General features: G+C 40.6%; 1 protein-coding gene across 5 annotated transcripts in view; it reads left to right on the forward strand.

Moving 5' to 3' along the window:
- Positions 1 to 2,504: 2,504 nt before the first annotated feature.
- Positions 2,505 to 24,845, forward strand: part of EIF2AK4 (eukaryotic translation initiation factor 2 alpha kinase 4) — an 87,179-nt gene continuing 64,838 nt past the window's right edge. For 2 of the 5 annotated variants that reach the window (XR_012494785.2, XM_074327918.2), the window contains exons 1-5: positions 2,505 to 2,733; positions 12,791 to 12,903; positions 14,686 to 14,788; positions 22,276 to 22,428; positions 23,999 to 24,079. Coding sequence is in view for 4 of the 5 variants with exons in the window: in XM_074327918.2 (XP_074184019.2) it covers positions 2,590 to 2,733; positions 12,791 to 12,903; positions 14,686 to 14,788; positions 22,276 to 22,428; positions 23,999 to 24,079 (594 nt within the window). In the remaining variant the exon portion in view is untranslated. Of the gene's footprint in view, positions 2,734 to 12,790; positions 12,904 to 14,685; positions 14,789 to 22,275; positions 22,429 to 23,998; positions 24,080 to 24,398; positions 24,535 to 24,845 lie in introns of those variants that run through there. The other 3 variants (XM_019725509.3, XM_088797136.1, XM_074327917.2) reach the window with 2 other exon arrangements.

The raw sequence follows: 24,845 nt of genomic DNA on the forward strand, positions 1-24,845 counted from the left end.
AGCAGCATGCTAATAAAAAAGAGGCCCTTATAGCACTTGGCTACCTATCTGGAATAAGTGGTTCTATTTCCAAATGGCTATTTCTATGCCTATATAACAGACACAACTAGTGCAGATTATTACATAGACATTACTAGTGTTCAACAATGTCTCATTCTCTTCTTCTTCCAGGTACACAGAAGACTATTTTTCTGAGCTGCTCTTGCAAGTGGCCAGGGTTATGTGACTATTATGACTAATGGTATGTGAGCAAAAGTGACAAATCATTCTGGGCTACGGCAGTGAAAAGCTGTTTTGTGATTCTCAAGTCTCTCTGTTGCCCTGCCATTGCGACTCTGGAAGGGGTCTTGTGTGGAAGTGGAAGAGCTGAAATAGTGAAGTAGCCTGTGTTTCTGAGTCAACACTGGTGGGTGGGGGCACAAGCAGATGCCCTGGAGAGCCACCCAGACCCACAAAAAATTTTATGTGAGCAAGAAATAAACCTTTATTGTACTAAACAACCAAGATTTTTGGAGCCGCTCATTATCACATCATAACCCAGCCTGGCAGATATAGTTGGAAAACTGAGGCCTGCATTCTTAAGAGAGTGCAGACTTTCTCCTGGGGAATGAAAGTTCTTGAGTCAGGACTTTAAAAACTCTCTGCGTATATTCGTAGGGGCAATAAGGATATCCTAGGTCCATACAGAAAAAAATGGTGGCTGACAATAGAGCCTCTGGGGGTCTTTGATTTGAGCTATTGGGTTTTTTTCACGTCCAAAAACTTATTGGTCTCTGAGAAGCTTATGTCATTTGAACAGCTCCTTTGGAGAGTACTTAAGCTTAGTATAGGTGATAACCCATTTCTTTCTTCCTGGAAACCCAGATTGTCTGTTTCCATTGGCAAACCTACCAACTCCCTCAAGATAAGAATCTAGTATAATGGAGGCGGGGGAACAAACAGCATGATTGTTGGTGTCAGTTGGAGCTGGGTTTGAAATGCCTGCTCCACCATTTCCATTTGTGACACTCGGCAGTTACGTGACCTCTCTAAGCTCAGTTTCCTCCTCTGCCAAATGGAGATTAAAATGCCTATCTTGTAAGGCTTTATTGAGGACAATAAAATATTGAATTAATGAAAACCTCTGGCAAATTGTGGAAAATCACTGAAGGGTAATATAATATTGATTCCTATTTATTGACACTTAAAACAAATATCAAAAGGGTAGAAAGTATCACCTTTCAACATTTTAAAGAATTCTCTCTTTGTAAATTTAAATGAAATACTGCCTAACAAGCCTTGTATTTAAAAAAATTGAAGAACCACTTAATTTACAATTAGCAAAGAACAGAGTAACTTCGGGGAAATTTTGGTTGAAAAGTTAGAAGTCTGTAATTTAGGCTTTACATTGTTGGACTAAGTATATTTACTTTAGAGTCTGAGTTTTGGGTATGTTAAATTACCATCAAAGCTATTATCTGTTTAAAAGATATTAACACAGACCTTCATGTATTCCAAATTAACTTAATATGTGGACTGTGAAATTGTTTCCTACTAATATGAATCTATGAATATATCTAATCCAGTTTCCCAATTTGTAATAGTTCTCACACCCATAGATTGCTATTAAGTTCATCAAAATATCTGGGAGGTAGACAGCTGAATACTCCCCCACCCCAGGTAACCTCAAGTCTCACCACACAGATACACACATGTACATACACACATAGTGATCATAAGGCAACCTGACTAGTGTTTTAACAGCAAATATGCCAAAACTAAAATACCCATGAGTGTTATCACCTTTAAAGGAGTCACTTTGGGAAGCTATTTCACTGTTGAAGAATACCATTTCTCAACACATTATACAATACATCTTTTCTTGTATCCCTGATCATAACAAATACATCCTTTAAGAATAAATTTGATTTTTTTTTAAAGAGCCAAAAGTTATCTGGTACCAATTATGGTGAATTAAGTGATCAAGACAGTAATATCTTCTTTGCTCTAAAATGAGATGTGACTATAAAATACTGTGACTCATAGTCTGGTTTGGAAGTAGTGGGACAGAAAATACACATAGGATATTGAATCTATCCTTAAGAGGATGAGTTTAGGGGTACAAAACTGGGGGGAAGGGAAATAGTGGTCACGACTTTTACTCCTGGTAGACTTGTGGGAAGGTTCTAACTGAGACAATAAGTGACTTGAAAACCCATCAACGTCTGTCCTTTAAGGGTTTCCAGTCACTACCCATGCCAGGGTGAAGGAATTCCAGCAGGCATTTCTATTAGAGATTTATTTTGTGAAAACGATACCATGTGGCGTTATCATTCCATTCTGATTGACTTGTTCTCCCACGTTCCTGAAGATTCCTTTGCTCCGCTTCTCCTGCATTTTGTGGGCAAAATCGTCTCCCGGCCTTGCTCCCTAGCTAGGATTCCTGGTGCCGCCAGAACCTACTCCTCCGGGAACTGCAGGCCGCCCCCGGCACGTCGCCCCGCCCACGGACCGCCCCGGCGTGTGGCCCCGCCCACGGGCCGGTACTGGGAACAGAGGAGCCGCTCCCCCGCGGCCGTGGGGCCGCCTAACTTTGGCTGCGGCTTTGCAATGGCTGGGGGTCGTGGGGTCCCCGGGCGCGGCCGTGACGAGCCTCCGGAGAGCTACCCGCAGCGACAGGACCACGAGCTGCAGGCCTTGGAGGCCATCTACGGCGCCGACTTCCAGGACCTACGGCCGGATGCGTGCGGACCGGTAGGAACGTGGCTCGTCGGGTCCGCGCTGGCTTACTGCGGCCCAACCTCCCTCGGCGCTACTTCCCCTGACCAGGCCCGGGCCCTGTCAGAGCCGAGCCTCCCACCCTCTTTAGATTTCTGCAGTCCTTTAATCCCTCGCGATTCCACCCACGTCACTTTTTGTACTTGCATCCGCTCGGCGGGTCTCCAGAACCCCCACCTGGGCGGAATTCTCTCGCAGTCTTTTCTCCAAGTCGGCTTCTTTCTCTTACCTCGCACTGCTTTTCTTTCCCACTGACACCCTATAACGTCCCGGCTTCCCTCCAATGTTGCCCTTGTCCCCCACCCCGAAAGCCCTTGAATTTGATACAACAGCTCCTTCGTAAGGATCCATTGCAACTTGGTTGGGCTCTTGCACAGGATCAGAATTCTCAAGTCGCACCCTTCCGTGTGTTAACGACTGTAAAGCGCGTAAACCCCACTTCACTCCCCAGGCATCCTCACTCTGTTGTCCGGTATGGAGGAACTTTCCTGTACCTTCTGCTAAGGTACATTTATCTTAGCAGTAATGGAGAGGGAGTGTGCTGAGTAGGCTTTTTTAAGTGGCATTTGGTTTAAAATATTATTTCCCTTTTTGTCTGAAAGTAAGTTAAGGCCCATTATAAGCTGCTGATACTGACAATTCCCCCCCCCCCCCATCCTTGAAGAGTTATCTACCGAACTATTAGGTCTCTGAATGTTATCATTTAAAAGGTAGTTCTTCCTTCATCTGCCTTTAATTCTGACATTGCACAGTCTTTCCGACACCTCCAGCATTTCCTCAACAAATATGTATGCTCTTGGCTTTAGACATTGAGAATACAGCCTAGGACAAAAGACAAAAACTCCTGCCCTCAGGGAGCTTACTTTTCTAGTGGTTAATTTCAAAAGTTATTTTAAACCTGAAATAGTAAAAATGTAAATATTCCCCAATGCTTCTAATAAAATAATAACATAATTTTTTTATGATCTGGTAACTACTCCTAAACATTGAGAACCAGGAAGCAGGCCTATTAAGCAGTCAAAATAGATGTCGCACCTGGACTCACTGCAAAGCCAGCTAAGACTTCATTCAGAGCCAATTTATTTACTTTATACACGCTTAATTATCTAGTCCCAAGGCTGCAGAAAAACGGAAAGGAAAAAGGAGCTGCTGTAGGTAGGGATACCGGTACTCCCAGATTTTACAGCTGTTGACCTTTATAACAAGAGAGACATGAAACAAAACCAAACAAAAACTAAAAGGCAGGCAGAAGAATTCAAATAGCTGTCTGTGGTCCAGGATGTACAGGTCAATTAGCCTGAACAGTTTTATAGGCCCCACAGGCAAATGGTCACAAGGATGAATCATAACGTAGTCATTCAGCAAGTACTATTTGCAGTCTTGAGGAAAAGGTTATGCAGGTCTACAATCCTTTATCCAAAACCCTTGAGGCTTCTGATGAGTTTCAGAATTCAGAAGTGTTTGTGTTCATGTTCGTGTTCATTTGCGCACGTTCTATACCCTACCTAACACCTCCCTTGGTGTGGGGGGTGGGGCAACATCCAAAATCAAACAGGGCAACTAAACATGTAACCCAGATAAATAAAGAACTATTAATAGCCTCATGTCAGTTCAGGCCAAATGTGCTGCCAATAAATTCAGCTTAGAATTTATTGACCTGAATAAACTTAAGGTTTTTTAAAACTAAGTCTTTTAAACTTCTTTGGGGGGGGAGGGAATGTGATGTAGATTTCAGTTTAGTAGCATTTGTATATCATTTATAAATAACTAAACATTTTGGAAGTGAATGCAAAAAATTATTTTACATACTAAAAAAGCTTGGACACCACTAATTTAAAATACAATTTACTCTAGAGTTATACATTTATTATTAATTATCTTGGCTAATTTTCCATGTCAGCGAAGGGACTGTTCATTTATAATTTGATAGCTATTGCAAACTTCCTCCCCAAGCTTGCTTCTGTTTCTGGGCCTACCAGTAGTATCTGAGAGTAGTTTTCCTACATCTTCACCAACATTATAGACCTCAGACTTTTTCATCTTTGCCAGTAGATAAATGAAACATTTTTATTTCCTTAGTGATAAATTTTGTAGGCCACCTTTGTTTGTAAGCCATGGATTTTTCTTTTTCTATGGACTGTTTATGTGCTTTGGTACATTTTTTTTCCACTGCACTACATATTTTTCATTTGTTGGGGCTATTTATAAGTTAAGAAAATTTGCATTTTGGGTTATATATTGCAAATATTTTTCCCTAATTAACCATGTGCATTTTGATATTTATGCAATTTTTTAAAACTTTAATATAGTCAAATGACTATATTATATATTTTATATATAATGTATGTATATTATATATTTTTTGTTTGTTTTGTTGTCCCCATGGTTTGTTTTTCTTTTTCTAGAAAAGACACCTACTCCAATGTTACCAAAAAATTAATTCTTTGAGGTTTTCTTTTCATTCTTTCATGACTTTGTCTTAAAACTTTCATAAATAAGTATAGAAATAAGGGGGCGAGAGGATGGGCAAACTTTTTTTTAGTTTAAATCAATTGAATTTTAAAATCCTATAAAATCTAGAGGACTGTTATCTCATTTCCATTTTCTGAGCTTTTGCTATCACCATTTTTAGTTTTGATATCTTCACAGGTCTAAAGCCAAAGCCTTGCCCAGACTACCCAGTTTGAACATATTATTTTATTTCTAGATTTGTTGTATTTTCACAGATTAGTTTCTTCCTCACAGAACTTACAGAATATGAGATCTGAAGCAAGTAAGAAACAAGAAGCCATGTTGAGCCAAGTCTTGCCATCAAAATTTAAGGAAGATATGATTAGCAGAATCCTAGGTAGTAATTCTTGGCCAAACACCTGAAAGTGGTTTCAGTTGTGTAATTTTTTTTAAAAATGTAATTGTGGTAAAAAAACACAAACATAAAATTTACCACCTTAACCATTTTTAAGAGTACATTTCCGTAATGTTTAGTACTATATTGTATAGCAAAAAATTGTGTTGATTTTTTTTAATTCATGTTCCAATCCTTATCATCACTCCCCTTCTTATCTTATAAACCTGTGAGGTCTAACCACAGGCTGTAATTAACCCTTATGCTTCAGCCTGAGTACCAAAAGATTTGCTGCTGTGTGGAATGGCTGATAAAATTCTGTTTTTAATAGTCTTATCCTTCACCCTAGTACTTGTAATTCACCCTCATACTTTTAACAGAAATAGACACATTCTTTTTTTTTTTCTTGTAAAGATTTTATTGGGGAAGGGGAACAGGACTTTATTGGGGAACAGTGTATACTTCCAGGACTTTTCCAAGTCAAGATGTTGTCCTTTCAATCTTAGCTTCAGGGGGCGCAGCCCACCATCCCTTGCAGGAGTCGAACCAGCAACATTGAGGTTGAGAGCCTGCTCCAACCAACTGAGCCATTTGGCCAGCTGGGAGCTGAGTGGCAGCCCATTGACTTCATTCTAGTTGCGGAGGGCCAGCGAGGATTGTAGTTGTGGAGGGTGCAGCTCGCTGGCCCATGTGGGAATCGAACCAGCAGCCCCGTTACCCAGAGCTCGGTTCTAACCAACTGAGCCACCCGTCTGCCCCTAGACACATTCTTAAACCAGTTGATTTGTTGGTCCTGAGTGTTAGGAAATGTCTGAAGAAAGCACATGCATGCTGAGGTACAGGGATTGTGACAGCATTGGCTCCTTCAGGAGGTATGCATTGTGCCAAGCAAGAGGGTCCCCAAGGCCAGTAGGGGTAATTTTAGCTTCTTGGGGTTTCTTGAAGAGCTAATTTTTTTTTTTTGGATAAGTTCCAAATGAGCATTACATGTCTCCTATTTCAGTACTGAGTTTATATCACTCTTTCACTTTTTATATGCTTGAGGATTTGTTGGACTATTTTCTAACAGTTCAAGAGAGTGCCAGCTTCATGCTCCCATTAAGAAGCAAATTGAACTCATATCTTACTGTAGCAATATATGGCCTTTTCTCCATTACTACTTTTTATGCTGCTTTTATGTCACTTGCATTTTCAGTCTTCAAAACTTTTTTTTTTCATGTAGGATTTTGCATATTTTGTAGCTGATAGTCTGCATTGTGTTTTCCTTTCCTTTAGTGCTCTCAAAAATTTTTGGTTACCCCTTATTTTGTGTTTATTTGCGTGCAAATATTCCAGGAATTCATTATTTCCTGGTGCAGGTTAAGTCAAAGATTTTATCAACACTGAGTTCTAATGACCATTTGTCTTCTAAATGCATCCCTACCCCACACCCCAATACATTTTGGTTGTTAAAATGATTTTAATCAAGTTATGTTTAGCTCCAGGAGTCCTTGAATACCCTAATATGAGCTAATGTTTGGTATTCTAAATATGTTTTGCATAAAAGCTCTTCATATGTTGGGGAGCTCTCAGTTTGCTTGAGAAAAACCTGGCTGTTCCACCATCCTTAATATGCCCTTCATGGTCTAAATTGGCTGCCTGAACTCCAACCATCACATCTGCATTCCAGCCAATTGGAAAGAGAAAGGGATGATGAAGTTGCATATGTTAGTTCTTTCATCTTATTGTCCAGGAATTAATTTAGTGGCCACACTTAGCTGCAAAGGAGTCTGGGAAATGTTCCAGCTAAAAAATCAGGGGTCCTATTGTTAAGAAATAAGGGGAGAACGGCTATTGTGGAACCATTAATAGGCTCTGCTGAGAAATACCCTAAAGTTTATGCCTTGTGGAGATGAATATAACTCTGGTCCAGTAAAACTGTCAACCAAAGATAAAGTCCTTCAAAGTAGCCAGTCACCTGGTAGCTTCGGTGTCCTCTTTTTTGGGTTGGCTTCACTTGGTACTCGATCGGGACAAATTGTGAGGTTTTTGTCCAATCGTATCTTATTCCTCAGTTGTCTTAGGTCTGTTCCTTCATCCAAGCCACCATCACTGGACTCCTGTGCCTCTTAAAGCTGAAACCTTTATGCCTTCAGGAGTCTCTTCACTTTGCATCAAAACTCTTTCCTCTTCCCTCGAAGTTGGATGGGGCATTATGTTGGCTCACCACCATTATCACTGCTATCCTGCTGGTGTGAAAGTAACTGGAACACTAGGCCTGCATGGTTATATAGCTGGTCCAACCCAGGAGTGTTTACAGGATCCTAACTACTTTTTTGGACCCCAGTGTTCTACATACAGTGTTCTCCTTAGTGGTCCCAGGGCCTGGGTGAGAGAGGCCTCCTTCCCAGAGGGTTGCCAGCAATCCTTAACTAGATTTATTGTGTTTTACTAAGCATTTCCTTTAGTAAAGACTATCTTCAAAATGTGTAGTTCCCCCAATAGGCCTCTGTTTGCTGAAGCTCACTTCCTGTTCCCATGACTCTGGGCATAATGTGAAGGCCTCTCTACCATTTCTGGAGAAGGGTAGTTACATTCAGATATACTCTTCACTTCCTACATAAAGACGAAAGACTGTTAAACCAGAGTTGTTACCTTACATATGCAGAGATAACTCACTTCTGCGTGGTATCTCTCGTTTGCAAGTTCCGTTCTCTACTGAGCCCAAGAAAGACCTGTCCTTTGTTTTGCATTTATAGTTTCCACTTACACAATTTGCTGATAATTATAGTTCTACTTATATTTACATGATTCTTGCTCCTTCCCACTATAGAGGGTTACTCGAATTTTGTTGCTTCAAAAACAAAAGATCTGTCATTAATTCCTAGGTGGTATGCTTGCATTTTAACATCTTCTTGACTTAACCTCTTTCACATTCGGCTTGTTGGGTCTTGAATATTTTACTATAAGACCCTCTGTAGGGCATTTCCCCTCGTTTTTCTTACCTTTGCCTTTTTTTTTTTTACTGTGATGCTGACACACTCACCCTAACCTTGACCGTGACCCTTGCCCTGAGTTCTATGCAAACATTGCCTAGACCCTGATCCTCATCAAGACCTTGGCACTTGTCCCAACATCCCATGAACCGGACTCAAATCTCATTGAGTTCATACTCTTTTTCATATGCCTCTTGATCCCGATCATCACCATGACCCTGAAGCAGATGCTAAACCTCGTTTTCACCCTTTCCCTTACTTATGCTGTGACCCTGACCCTGACGCTCAGTACCGTGTTTCCCCGAAAATAAGATCTAGCTGGACCTAGAGCTGGATCAGCTCTAATACGTCGTTTGGATCAAAAATTAATACAAGACCCGGTCTTGTATGATATGATATATGATATGATATGATATGATATGATATGATATGATATGATATGATATGATATGATATGATATTCCCAGTCTTAAAATAAGACCGTGTCTTACATTAATTTTTGTTCCAAAAGACTACAGCTGATGGTCTAGCTAGGTCTTATTTTCGGGGAAACGCGGTATGATACGCTTTGTGATCCTGAACCTGACCATGACTCTGACACTTACTTTTCACCATGACACTTACTTTTACCCAAACTGTTCACTGAACCTTGAACCTATACATATCCTGAACCTGATCTGCAGCTTTGACCAGACTTTCACCTAAGCCTGAACCTGACACTGAGCCTTGTTCTCAGCTCGACCCCTTACTTGATGCTCGCGTTAATTCTGATTCTCATTGTCACTTTTACCATGACCCTGACCTTAACCCTCAACCTGACTGTCACACTGATCATCACCCTTTCACCCTGAAACATATACCCTGTTTCCCTGAAAATAAGACCTAGCCGGACAATCAGCTCTAATGCGTCTTTTGGAGCAAAAATTAATACAAGACCCGGCATTATATTATATTATATTATATTATATTATATTATATTACATTACATTACATTACATTACATTACATTACATTATATTACATCACATCACATCACATCACATCACATTACATCACATCACACCCAGTCTTATAGTAAAGTGAGACTGGGTCTTATATTAATTTTGCCTCCAAAAGAAGCATCAGAGCTGACTGTCCGGCTAGGTCTTATTTTCGGGGAAATGCGGTACTCACTCTCACCTTGATTCTGATTTTCACTTTCTTGCTGACACTGAGCCCAACCCATAATCCTTAACCTGACTCTGGCCATGGTGCTCATTCTGACACTGACCCCGAGCCTCACTTAGACGTGCTAATTCTCACACTCACTCTGACTTTGACTATCACCCTGAACTTGTGCTTAACTGTGACCTGCACACTCACACTAATCTAATCATTTTCTTTTTTTGTAGTTTCAGGTGTACAAAGCAATGTAATAGTTAGACATTTATACCCCTCACAGACTGATAACCCCCTCCCCCAATCTACTACCCTCTCATATCATATATAGCTGTTTCAATTCCATTGACTCTATTCCCTATGCTGTACTCCACATCCTGTAACCATATATATATATATACACACACACGTTTAATTATAGTTGACATTCAATATTATTCAGCTTCAGCCTCAGGTGTACAGCGCAGTGATCAGACATCTACACCGTCCATGAAGTGGTCTCCCTAATAAGACAAGTGCCCATCGGGCACCCTGCAAAATCTGTACAACATTATTGATTATATTCCCCAAACTGTATTTCATATCCCCATGGCTATATTGTGATTACTGATTTGTACTTTAATCCCTTTACCTTCTCCCCCATCCCCACCCTCCTCCCATCTAGCAACCCTCAGGTTTTTTTCCCTATATCTCTGAGTCTGTTTTGTTGGTTCGTGTATTCTATTCTTTAGGTTCCACATATAAGTGAGATCATATGGTATTTGTCTTTCTCCATCTGACTTATTTCACTTAGCATAATATTCTCTAGGTCCATCCATGTCATTGCAAATGGTAAGATTTCATTCTTCTTTATGATCGATCTTTTGCCTCTTTCAAGCTGTCAGTCCATATGGATTTAGAGCAGTATTCTCATTAGTTCTGAAATAAAGTTTTCACTGGTCAACAGTCAAATGAGCAAATGAAAGGCAGAATGATGTATAAGGGAAGACCTATTAGCATAAGATAAATTGACCCTTCTTAGGGTAAGACTGAGCTCTATTTTTGTCCTTCCTCCTACTTTTGATACTAAAATATTCTGTATCTTCAAAAGTGATATATGCAGTAAAGAGGAAGCACGAAAGTATTTCCTGGACAAATTTAAGTTGGTGATCATAATGTCTCTCTAAAATGTGTGGCCTGTGTGCAACAGAAGAAAAGTACACAGATTTTTATACGTACATAGGAAGCCCCGTAGGAAAATGAAGACCCAAAGACGTAGCTAGGCCGAAAGTGTTGATATAGTGTGTTGAAAAAAGGGAGGCAATTGTGGAAAAGTAACTAAAATATATGTGGAGACTAAAGGAAAGTGAGTTATTGTAACAAGGTCTGTTTGTACAGAATTCTCCCGGCCTCAACTCCTCGTCTCTGGTAAAAAGAATGTTTCTTTCTTCCTGGCATAGGACAGCATCTTTCACATGGGAGCTTTCTCTTCTGCTTTCAGGAAACAAAGAGGAAGTCAGAGTGCCCTTCTTGTACCTGCTGTTTTCAAGTACCTTTGGCTCAAAATAATCCTTACGCCAAAGTGGCATATTTTGGGGTGGCCTATTCTGTCACCCTTCAAGGATATCATATCACCTATTCAGTAGCACTTTCTAAACTTGTCCTTACATATGTATTGTTTGTTTTCCCCCACCAGAGCTGAAGTTCCGTGACAGCTGGAAGCACATCTGTTTTCTCACCTGCGTGTGCTAATAGTGTCTGACCGAGTCAGGGCTCAATAAGTGTGGCTGACGACACGTTGTGAGTGAATGAGTGGATGGAAGGCCTTGAGGATCACGGATGTTTGTCCCTCCCCAGGACCACATTCACAGTGTCATGCTTCCCTGCAGCTTTACCACAGCTTTCATCAAGGATCATTATAAAGCCATAAAAAAACTGAGCTAACGTATTTTATACACATAGTTAGTGAGAACTTTGTTATGTAATTCAGGGTACCGTACATGAGGTTCTAGTTATAAATTTCTGCTAGAGTTTAGTATTGCTAAGTACTTTGTTGTCCCTAAAAGAATTTGTGTGCTTTCTCTTCTCTTCTGTGAAACAATGTCACATTTTTTTGTTTTGTGCCCTGGCTGCCTAGACATTCTGAGACAAAGTTAAGGCAACAACTCAATCACAGCAAGTCAGGATTGGCCCTAACGAGGGAGGGCTGATAAAAAGACACAGGTTTGGGAGTCAAAGTTGGATTTGAATTCTAGCCTTGTCACTATATCTCTGTGGACAGGAAACTGAAACTGAGCATGAGCTGCTTCATCTGTAAAACCGAGACAGCACCTACCTTGCAGAGTTGGTATAATGCCTGGATCGTATGAGTAGATGTTTCTTCTCTTTTCTTCATGGTTTACATGGATAATAACCGCCTCAAATCTTTTTTTGGAAAAAAGAGTATTTAATACATTAAAAGGCAATAGAGTGTTTAGTTATATGGTGAAAAGCAGTTGATGGAAAGCATATATAATTTTAGAAGAGCTATCAGGTTTCCATGTCAAGGTTTTCACTTGTTATTATCTCAGTATTCAACTCTCCAGTAAAGTAGCCTCTGCTTAGGAGGCTTTCCCTGACCCACCTATCTGAAGACCTTCTCCCCGCCACTGTGTCCTGTTTCTCTGTCCTGTTTTCTTTATAGCACTCACCACTATTTGAAAGTATTCATTTGTCTTCTAGTTTTTATCAGCTAGTTGGACCCACGTATGTCTAAAGTGACCCCTGTCCTGCCGACCTCTAGGACAGCACCTGCACATAATCGGACTCAGCAACATTTGAAGGAATAGAAGCCACATAGAACATTGTGCTTCACTCCTTAGATGATTTTGAAAAGGAAAATGCACTCTTTGGCACATGGCACATGTGTTGTTTTTAAACTGCTTTTGAAAAATATGACCGAATTGCTATATCAGATATAATTACATATATTATTTGAATAGGAGAACTTTTGAGCTAAGGTGATAATTATCTTAATCATTAATGATTGGCTCTCAATATAAAAAAATAATAATTTCTTTTCCTTTTTCTCTTTTAGGTCAAAGGACCCCCTGAAATCAATTTAGTTCTGTACCCTCAGGGCCTGACTGGTGAAGAAGTATACGTGAAAGTGGACTTAAGGGTGAAATGCCCACCAACCTATCCAGATGTGTGAGTACACTTATAAATAGCTGTGATGTGATTTCAGTTCTCTGTTTCAACAACATAGAAACAGGTTGAAATTAATGGTATTCTCTTCTTCCTGCCCCCATTCCATTTAAAATTTCATTTCCTGTTGCCCATATTTCATCAAAACTATATCAGCAATAGACTTTTTCATAAAACCTATCTCATGTTAAGTCTGCTTCTAGTTGTAAAGTATACTATTATTTGCTCCATGACTAATTGCTGTTTCTGACGTGTTAACTTCTGTTTGTTTAATTATTCATAAACTGAGAAGAGAAACAATCCAGAAGGAAGTGATAAAGGCATGGTAATTTGTGCTTAGTTTTAAAGTAAAATCAGCATTAGCACTTGGAGTAGCTTTCTGGGCCGAATGGGACTTTACTCCCTAGAGTAAAGGAGGATTTAGAGTTGCCCTGTTTCTGGGGGACGCTGAAGTATCATATAGTCCATGTAATCTTTCCCCAGAGATTCCACAGGGAAAGGCAGGTTGGCCTGGATCTCATGTTTTATGGTTTGAACTTACTGTGCAGGGAACCAGTGAAGGAAAGTGATAAATATTAATAAAAGGAAGCACTGCCTTACACAGCAGGTGGTAAACGTAGGGAATTTGTTATCCTAAGAGGTGATGGAGGATGTGAAAATACAGATAGGTCAGGGCAAGCTTTTCAAAGTCAATAACCCTCTTTTGTCTCAATACTGTGCCCAGAGTAGATGTAGTAGGCACGCAGCAAGTTAATGAATTGATTAAAGGGTAAATTAAATTTGTGAAAGAAAAATAAGACAGTGCTTCTCTAGGTTTTCTTTTTCCTGGCTATTATATTCTCTCAGATTTCCATCTATCCAGATAGATAATGATTGTAGCAATCTGTTATAACTGAAGCCTTGAGAGCACTCATAGATACTGAATAGTAACGGCTGTGCTAAGTTAAATACCGTGAATTACTCAGAAATGCTTGGTAGGAAGTAGAGAATCATCTTCTCTTCAGTAAAATCAAATAAAGCCTATTTAACCTCAGTGAATTGTTACTGAATGTCTATTGATTGGGAATCAAAGGAAACCTGAAGGCTGGCTGTGTACTTTTCTTGAGTAGACAGTGTTGAGTCTTAGTTGTGCTCTAAAGGGATGAAGAGGAGTGTGAGTTAGGCATCTGCGGAACAGGCAGAGTTTGCAGAGTGTGCAGGACTAGATTACTGCATGAGTGAGTGACCATTTTTCCACCAGTTTACAATCACTGGGAGTGACTGTTCTGGGAATGCCAGATGGATCATCGTGACTCTGTGTGGCCCTAATTATTGTCCTGGTTTATGCTAGAGCATTTGAACTAGAGCAGAGCACTCGGCCTCTTTCAGGTGAGCTGTTAGAGCTGGGTGAATTGATACCGGGGGCAAGCCAGGGTCGAACATTACCATACAAGTGTCTGCATGGTTAAGTTACACACAGAGCTGGAATGATTTTTTTTAAGGCAATAAAATAGTAGTTGATGTGGATCAAGCCCCAGTAAGCCTGGTTCTCTCAGGGAGCAGGACACCTGACAGCCCACACTGATGACTGGCCACTGGTGACGCCCTGACAAGCACTGTGTCAGAGTTGCTGAGGTATAGATGAAATCCCTTGGAGGGTAAGGGAAATGTTGCTGGGCGTATAGAGAGGTTCACAAATGAGGCCTGTATGAAATCCCCGGCCTAGTGCTTGGCACTTAGCAAATAGTAATGCAAACAAGCTGCATTTTCGGGAGTAACTCCTTTTTGGTTTTGTTTCTTTTCCAGAGTCCCTGAAATAGAGTTAAAGAATGCCAAGGGTCTGTCAAATGAAAGTGTTAATTTGTTAAAACTCTGCCTGGAAGAAGTGGCCAAAAAACATTGCGGAGAGGTGAGATTTGTTTAACTGGAATTATGAAAACTGGAACTATATTATAATTACAGTAAAAATGTCATCATGTTTACCAGTGCATGCCTTCCTGGCTTTTCTTTGGCTTAAAGGTTTTTCCATTGTACATCAAATCCAATTTTGACTATAAGGTTTTGTTTCGTATTGATACCTACGAAGCGAAACATTGCTGTTTGTATTTCTTTGGTTTATAATATGTATGAATTACAAATTGTATATATAGATGGTATTATTGATGCTAAAGAATTTTTCAGAAAACGGTCTGTATGAACCTGGCCATACTTTGGACCTGGCATCATGACCTGATCTTTTTTTTTTTTAAGATTTTATTGGGGAAGGGGAACAGGACTTTATTGGGGAACAGTGTGTACTTCCAGGCCTTTCTTTTTCCAAGTCAAGTTGTTGTCCTTTCAATCTTAGTTGTGGAGGGTGCCATTCAGCTTCAAGTTGTCCTTTCAGCCTTAGTTGTGGAGGGCGCAGCTCGGCTCCAGGTTCAGTTGCCGTTTTCTAGTTGCAGGGGGCACAGCCCACCATCCTTTGCGGGAGTCGAACCGGCAACCTTGTGGTTGAGAGCCTGCACTCCAACCAACTGAGCCATCCGGCAGCTCAGCGGCAGCTCAGCGGCAGCTCAGCTCAAGGTGCTATGTTCAATTTTAGTTGCAGGGGGCGCTGCCCACCATCCCTTGCGGGAGTCAAGGAGTTGAACTGGCAACCTTGTGGTTGAGAGCCTGCACTCCAACCAACTGAGCCATTCGGGGGGCAGCTCAGCTCAAGAGGCAGCTCACCTCAAGGTGCCATGTTCAATCTTAGTTGCAGGGGGCACTGCCCACCATCCCTTGCGGGACTCGAGTTGTTGAACCGGCAACCTTGTGGTTGAGAGCCCACTGGCCCATGTGGGAATCGAACCGGCAGCCTTCGGAGTTAGGAGCATGGAGCTCTAACTGCCTGAGCCACCGGGCCGGCCCCCATGACCTGATCTTGATTTGAACCTTTCTGTTGGAAAATGTTTACAGAGAAGTGATTTCTGACCAAACTTTGTCACTTCTCTATCCCCATCAGAACTAATTATTTTCCTTGTCAGTAATTAGTGACATACTGTAATCCTTCAATGTCTCTTCTCTATCCGAGCGTTTACACTTAGTTCAGTACTAACGCTCTTTCTTAGTCCTCTGCACATCAGCATCTGCATGAGTTCTCCCTTGGGTGGCACGATTCTCTCTGGAGGGCTATCTAGGTGACTTGTTAGGGCTGAGTGTTATTACTGTGTGTTGAGGACAGACCAATCCCCTTGACGTACAATCCTTACTTTTGTGTAAAATCAGTGTTTTTGCCTAGGCAGCTCCTGTTGAACTGTCCCATCCTGGAAAAACTGAGAAGAGTTAAATAAGGACTGGCCCTCGGCCTCTGTTTCTGTTTCAGACCTCTAGTAAAGTGCCTGCACAGTTTTTCACTTGCATTCTATAACACAGTGAGTCACAGCGTGACCCATGAGGTGCTTTTGGGATATAAAAGTTTTGCCCACTTAAGTTGCTGTTTCCACAAACTGTAGTGATTGTGGAGGAACAAAAAGTGTTTGTAGAACAGCTCAAACAAAAATAATAGGCGTTGAGAATTATTCCAAAGTTCTTTCTAGTGTAAGGGGACTCTAATTTCGAACTGAAAAATAATATGAAGTTCTATTGAAAATTCAGCTACAGAATCCTCTGGTTTCTTGAATTCATGACTTAAAAAGTTTTTTTGAAAACATTTTTTTGCCTTTTTTTTTTTTTTTACAATACAGTATTATTAACTGTAATCACTATGTTGTACATTAGATCTTCAAAACGTATTCATCTTATAATTGGAAGTTTGTATCCTTTGACCAACATCTGTCTTATCCCCCACCCCCAACCCCTGGCAACCACCATTCTAGTCTGTTTCTATGAGTACCGCATTTTCAGATTCCACATGTAAGTGCTATCATACAGTGGTTTTTCTTCTCTGACTTGTTTCATTTATCACAGTGCTCTCAAGGTGCAGGAGGATGTCCTGCCTTATGGCTGAATAGTATTCCATTGAGTATGTTTTCCCCATCTTCAGTCATTCATCTATTGACGTGTAGCTTGTTTTTATGTCTTGGCTATTGTAAATAAAGCTGTGATAATTTGGGAGTGCAAATATCTCTTCAAGATTCTGTTTTCGTTTGAATATATACCCAGAAGTGGGATTGCTGGATGATGTGGTAGTTCTATTTTTAATTTTTTTAGTAACCTCCATACTGTTTTCGATAGTAGCTTCACTGATTTACATTCCCACCAACAGTGCACGAGGGTTCCCTTTTCTCTATATCCTCAACACTTGTTATTTCTTTTTCTTATCTTTTTGATAATAGCCATTCTAACATGTGTGAGGTGATATCTCACTGTGGTTTAGATTTGCATTTCCCTGATGATTAGTGATGTTTAACTACCTTTGATGTACCTATTGGCCATTTGTATGTCATCTTTGGGAAAATGTCTATTGAATTATTCTCTGCCCATTTTTTAATTCAATTGTTTGATTTTTTGCTATTGAGTTGTATGAGTTCTTTATATATAGTATTTTGGGTTTTAACCCCTTATCATATATGTGATTTGTAAATATTCTCTCCCATGCTATAGGTTGCCTTTTCATTTTGTTGGTGGTTTCTTTTGTTGTGCAGAAGCTTTTTAATTTTATTTAGTCCCATTTGTTTATTTTTGCTTTTGTTGCCCTTTTTCCCTTTATTTTAAATTACACTTTTATACTGAGATAATTATAGATTCTCATGCCATTGTAAGGAATAATATGGAGAGATCACATGTACCATTTATTCAGTTTGCCCCAGTTGTAACATTATACAAAATTATAGTATAGTATCATAAGCAGGATATTGATATTGATACAGTCAGATACAGAAAAGGTCCATCACCACAGAATCCCTCGTGTTGCCCTTTGATAGCCACCTCCTTACACCCACCTCCACCCTCTCCCTGACACCTGCAACCATTAATTGTTCTCCATTTCTATAATTTTCTCATTTCAAGGAAATTATATCAGTAGAATTATACAATATGTAACCTTTGGAATTGGCTTTGTTTGAACTCAGCATAATTCTCTGGAGATTTATCCAGATTGTTGCATGTATCAATGTTTCTTAGTCTTTATTCCTGAGTATTGTTCTATGGTATAGTGTGGTATTTCGTGGTACCACAATTTGTTTACCGTCTACCAGGTGAAAGACATCTGGGTTGTTTCCAGTTTGGGGCTATTAAAAATAAAGCTGCTATAGACAGGGTGGGTTGACTGTGTTGGATACTGACCTTTGCTGTTCATGGTGGCTGCGGGTCCGGTTCGGATTGGCGACCCAGACAGTTATTTGTTTCGTCTTCATCTTCCTGTTCCTCTTCCTGTTAGTAGTCACTTCCGTGTCCCAGTTATCTTTTTAAAAGACTTAAACAAGAATTCTTATATTTACTCACATAGTTAACACTTCCAGTGCTCTTCAATCCTTTATGTAAATCGATATTTCCATCTGGTATGTTTTTTTCCTGCTTCAATTACAATTAACCCTTGAACAATGTAACGGTTAGGGGAGCATATAACTTAAGTCGGCAGATTCCCAGCCATGGAGTTGACCCTTGAACAAAATGGGTTTGAACTGTGTAGATCCATTGGAAAAAACACTCACATAAGTGAACCCGTGCACTTCAAACCCATGTTGTTCAAGGGTCAACTGTACTTCCATTAATGTTTCTTTTTGTTGTGGGTCTGCTGGTGATGAATTCTCTCGGTTTTTGAATGTTTGAGAGTATTTAGTCTTTGTTTCTTGAAAGATATTTTTTGCTGGGTATAGAATTCTAGGTTAACAAAAGATGTTGCTTATCTTCTGGGTTGCATTTTTTCCAATGAAAAGTCTGCTGTTATGTTTGTTCCTCTACACATGTCTTTTTATCTGGTTGCCCTTAAGTTTTTTTCTTTATTATTCCTTTTAAGCAGTTTGATTATGATGTCCCTTGTGTGGTTGTTTTCATATTTCTTGTGCTTGAGTTCCTTGAAATTCTTAGATCTATGACTTTATAATTTTTATCATATTTAGAAATAATGGCTGAAAATTTTTTCTAATATTTTTTTCTGCCCTCTCTCCTAGGGACTCTATTTATTCACATGAAATTATCCTACTGCTCACTAATGCTCTGTTAATTCTTTTCTATTGTTTTCCATCTGTTTCATTTTGGATAAGTTTCTGTTGGTGTATTTTTAAATTCATTCATCTTCAGCAGTGTCTAAGCGCCTTTAATCCCATCCAGTGTATTTTTTTCATTTCAAAGATTGTCATTTTTTAATCTCTAGAATTTTGTTTTAGGTCTTTAAAAAATTTCCATGTCTCTACTTACCATGTTCAGTCTTTCCTTTTAGTTCCTTGAACATATGGAATACAATTAAAACTTTCAATATTCCTGTCTGCTTATTCTATCATCTCTTTCATTTCTGGGTTGGTTTTGATGGCTTTTTCTTGTAGGATGGGTCATATTTTCTTTCTGCTTTATATATCTGGTAATTTTAGCTTATGGGGTACTGGATATTTTTATATTCCTATGTACTTGAGCTGCATTATGGGGTATGATTAAGTTACTTGAACCAGTTTGATCTTTTTGGGTTTGGGTTTTAAGCTTTGTTAGGACCAGAGCCGTGTTTAGTCTAAGGCAGGTTTTTCCCTACTACAAAGGCAAAGGCTTTTGAGTACTTACTGTGCCCACGCCCTCTAAATTACCAGGTGTTCCATGCTGGCTGGTGGGAAGAACTATCCCTGGCCTTAGTGAGCTGTGGGGATTGTTTCCTCTAGTGATTAGTCTCGTTTTGGGCGGTGGTTCTTTCCTGGCCTCAGGTAGGTTTATCACAGATGTGATAACCTCAGGTTAAGCATCATCCTCTGTGCAGCTCTTTCCACTTCTCTTCCCTGCAATTCTAACCTCCTTGGCTTCCTTGGACTTGCAGCTCTCTTCACCTCAGGGTGGCTCTGCCTGGGTCCCCCTCCCTGTACTGTGGTCTGGAAAATAAATAAAAATAAATAAATAAATAAATAAATAAATAAATAAATAAATAAATCTGCTATAAACTTTCATGTACAGATTTTTATGTGAACTTAAGTTTTCATTTCTCTGGAGTAAATGCCCAGGAGTGCAATTGTGGGTGTATGGTAATTACATGTTCAGTTTTTTAAGAAACTGCCAAACTTTGTCAGATTGGCTGTACCACTTTCCGTTCCCACCAGCAATATGTGAGTGATCCAGTTTCTCCACATCCTTCCCAGCATTTGCTGTCACTTTATTTTATTTGTTCTAATAGATGTTGTGATGGTTGATTTTATTTTTTTTTTAAGATTTTATTGGTGAAGGGGAACAGGACTTTATTAGGGAACAGTGTGCACTTCCACGACTTTTTTCCAAGTCAAGTTGTTGTCCTTTCAATCTTAGTTGTGGAGGGTGCTGTTCAGCTTCAAGTTGTCATCCTTTCAGTCTTAGTTGTGGAGGGCGCAGCTCAGCTCTAGGTCCAGTTGCCGTTGCTAATTGCAGGGGGCACGGCCCACCATCCCTTGCGGGAGTCGAAACCAGCAACCTTGTGGTTGAGAAGACGCGCTCCAACCAACTGAGCCATCTGGGAGCTCAGCAGCAGCTCAGCTCAAGGTGCCGTGTTCAATTTTAGTTGCAGGGGGCGCTGCCCACCATCCCTTGTGGGACTCAAGGAATTGAACTGGCAACCTTGTGGTTGAGAGCCCGCCCTCCAACCAACTGAGCCATCCAGGAGGCAGCTCAGCTCAAGGTGCTGTGTTCAATCTTAGTTGCAGGGGGCGCTGCCCACCATCCCTTGCGGGAGTCGAGGAATCAAACTTGCAACCTTGTGGTTGAGAGCCCACTGGCCCATGTGGGAATCGAACCAGCAGCCTTCAGAGTTAGGAGCATGGAGCTCTAACCACCTGAGCCACCGGGCCGGCCCAAAAGAACTTTTCTTAGAAGAGCTTGCCTCCTAGACTCCACAATAGTGTGTCTCAACGGTAAATGAAAGTATATCCAGTGAATGCCACAGCTCTGGTATAAAAAAAAGAAAATACATTAGTTTCCCCCAACAGTAGCTGTTGTTTCTTTGCATTTATTCCCTGAAGGAAAGGTAAATACCAAGCGAACTAACTTTACATTCTGGTATACAGTGACTTCTATTATTGACCACCCTGTTTAGTCCCTTTAGACACTGTTTTGAACATATTATTGAAATAATTTTTAAGCTGCTCGATTGAAAGAAATCTCAGTGTGGTGGTCCTCATTCGCAGAAGGAGCGTGGCATTCTTGACCTCTTTGGGGATGGGGTAGTTAGTCAGTGTGGGGTCCCAGAAACCCTGTTCTATTGATTTACCAGCCCCGCTATGATTTATGACTCCTAGGAGCAGGGGAAAGTGGCTTCCTATGGTCACATAAAGAATATCTGAGGGTGAGGGTGGCTCAGGCCAAGCTCCTAACGCCGAGGTCGCCAGTTTGATTCCCACATGGCCAGTGAGCTGCGCCCTCTACAGCTAAGGTTGTGAACAATGGCTCTCCCTGGAGCTGGGCTGCGGTGAGCAAGCCAGAGGTCTACCTGGGCCTCTGTGTGCTGCCAGGAGCGGCCGGTGGCCAGCGTGAGTGGCCGGCAGGGGACGAGAGCTGCCGTGAGCTGCTGTGAGCGACCAACCGGTGACCCACTGCCTCAGCTGGGGGAGAGCACAAGGCTCATAATGCCAGCATGGGCCAGGAAGCAGTGTCCTACACAACTAGACTGAGAAACAACGGCGTGAACCAGAGTGGGGGGGAGGCGGAATAAGGGGGGAGAAAAAAAAAAGAACGTCTGAGAGGGGGGCTTTTTTCCTTCTGTGCTGTGTTGTGAATGCGTTCCTAAGTGGAAATGAAATGCTTTGTTGATATTGATCAGCCTCCTCCTGGCCCATTACTAGCAGGGAGATAATGAGAGCTTTAAACATCTGCCTCCGTACCCCTGTAGAATATTTTCAGTATGCTGTGTGGATAGATGAAAGCTTTGATGTTAGCAATGACCATTCTCTGTTTAACTGTCATTATGTAGACAGGTTCTCTACTTTTAGGCAATCTTAAATATTTTATTAGGTTTATTGGTACAGAAAAACATTTTATCAGATTCATTATACAGAAAATGCCAGTAAATCAACTAGGACTACAAAAGACAAGTGAAGCTTTTTATTTATCTAGTGATTTGTCTTGATAACAACATGATAAGATGAGCCCTGTAAAAGCCTTTTCCTGCTGTGCTGGCTTCATGTCCCTAATTCAGAGCGTGTCCTATCCAAATGAGCATCACTATTGTGACTGGGTCTCTGATTGCCTGCATGTTTTTCTATAGTCTCTCCTTTGGGCCTTAGTCTTCCCATTATTTGACAATTTGTGGTTGATTTTCATCTACATGTTTAGGTGATGATATTTGAACTGGCTTACCACGTGCAGTCATTTCTCAGTGAGCATAACAAGCCCCCTCCCAAGTCTTTTCATGAAGAAATGCTGAAAAGGCGGGCTCAGGAGGAGCAACAGAGGCTGTTAGAGGCCAAGCGGAAAGAGGAGCAAGAGGTGAGACCCTTGTCACCCACCCCAGGTGGCCATCCCGGAGGACTGCGAGCTTCCATAGGTTGTAACTGTGTCTCTGCCTATACACTTACCTTTATTTATGTTTTGCTCAGCATTGGACTCAAGAACTGTGGATTCATGTGAGAGGACTGGCCCTAAGAGGACCTGAGAGATTCTACCAGTTGTTCCCTCCCAACAAACATCGATGCTGCCCCTAAGGCCCTTAGTGCAGGTCTTTCAATTAAAAAAAAAGAAAAAAGTCAGTTTAACCAATCTTCTTGTGTTCTTTCTGCACTTGTAAAGCTATGCAGGAATTCACTGAGTTTTAGAGGCTATTTTCTTCTTCCCTCTGTGGGGCAAGTATTGCATGCCCAAATAAGTAGCAAAAGGCAGAGACTGAACTGTTTTTATGTTCACTAACCATCTGTATTTTCTTTATTTGCATAAGGATATACACTCCTGTGTTATTTGTAAAATCCTTTAATCAAAGTCAATATATACATCTCAATTTCCTTCTCAATTTTTAAGTTGCTGAGGTGTTCTGGTTTTCTTCCTATAGATGTTACTATTTCTTATAGTTACTTCTAGGATGTTGTGTCTCCTGCTTTTCCTTCTTTTTTCCTGGTTCATTTTGTTCATCCTGTGCTTATGTTAATACTGTCTCTTTGTGTGTGCCATTCACTTTCTTACTGTTTAGCTCCTATTTAGTTGTATAGCCTAATTATCATTTAAAATTTAAAGCTTCTTATTGTCATTGTTTTTAGGAAGGCACATTTTTATTAGAAGATAGTGAATATTTAGCTAACAATCTTGTTTTGGTGTACTGCTGTAACTACCTATATAAGTTCTAGGTATGCTTTTTCATTTTGTTTTATTGCTGTTACAGTTTGTTGTGAGTCTCTTAATGGTTTTGATATTACAATCTGACAATTTAAAGGACTCATAAAAACACATTATTTCTTCCCTACCTATATTCAGACCCAGTTGAGCAATAGATACATGAGGCAATTGGATTGGGATCAAAATACCACTTTTAATACTGAGAAAGCTGACTGGAGAACGTAGCTGACAGTCTGTGGCATGTGTGGGGGTGGTGCCTGTGCCACCCTGGGTCCAGGCACTGAGGACAGCTCAGCCCAACTCCCCCATGTCGGCCCCACACCTCATAGCGGAGAACAGGCCCAAGTGCATGCTCTCCGCAGATAGGCAGACAGCAAAGAGACGGGACTAGGTCAAGTGTGGGGAGAAGTGAGAAGCCAACAGGACTGCTATGGTGAAAGTCTCTCCACGTGGAAACATGAAGGGGGGGGTAAGTGCCCCCTCCCCAAACAGTCTTGATACCTTTTTAAATGGGAATGCTTATTGTGTAAGAACTCTGATAAAACGGATGTAGCCACAGTTTGTACTAAGGTTCTGTATATTCAGGTCTATTAGGAAAGGAGGGCTTGAATTTCTTGTTTTTTTATTTTTATTTTTATTTTTTTGCAATTCACAAGAGTTTTTGTGATTTCAGAATTTATGTGTTACAGAGGTTTCAGAGACTGGCATTTGATGGCAATGTGATTTCTTTCAGCAACGTGAAATCCTTCATGAGATTCAGAAAAGGAAAGAAGAGATAAAAGAAGAGAAAAAAAGGAAAGAAATGGCCAAGCAGGTACTCTATCAATTCTACCATACTGAAATAGTTTACACTTTACTAAACATAAAATCTTCTTATTGCTATTAATGATATTTTTCCCTCCTGTGTTACTATCAGTAGTAAAGCTTAAAACAAAGCACTAAAAGGATCTCCAAACAGGAAGCAAAATTTAGAATTGTGTATTATCTGTAGATGACTTAGGCTTATGTAACTACAGTCATTTATCAAATGAGTCAAAGGGGGGAAGAGGTGGAAACTTCGATAATTAACCCAGACTGGAATTCTTTTTTTTTTTTTTTTTCAATTTTATTGGGTGTTTTCCATGATCCATCAGCTCCAAGTCAAGTCATTGTCCTTCAGTCTAGTTGTGGAGGGTGCAGCCCACCATCCCATGTGGGAATTGAACCGGCAACCTTGTTGTTAAGAGCATGCGCTTTAATCAGCTGAGCCATCCGGCCGCCCACCAGCAGGTCAGTGGCAGCTCAGCTCAAGTGGTTGTCTTCAATCTAGTTGTGGAGGGCGCAGCTCACTAGCCTATGTGGGAATCGAACGAGCAACCTTTTTAAGACACAAGCTTTAACCAACTGAGCTAACCGGCCGCCCCTGGAATTCTTAACACTTGAAAAATAAAGCAATTTGTTCATACTGAATAGTGAATATAAACCATATAGATCTGTTTGAGATTTCATTAAGTGATGGAAAAGAAGGATTCAACAGAGCAGGTTTAAAAAGCAGTGGTGAAAAAGGATAATGTCCTTTTTCCTGTATTTTTCCTGACTCC

The sequence above is a fragment of the Rhinolophus sinicus genome, chromosome 3, assembly GCF_057876585.1.
Source record: "Rhinolophus sinicus isolate RSI-liver-muscle chromosome 3, RSI-T2T, whole genome shotgun sequence".
NCBI lineage: Eukaryota > Metazoa > Chordata > Mammalia > Chiroptera > Rhinolophidae > Rhinolophus > Rhinolophus sinicus.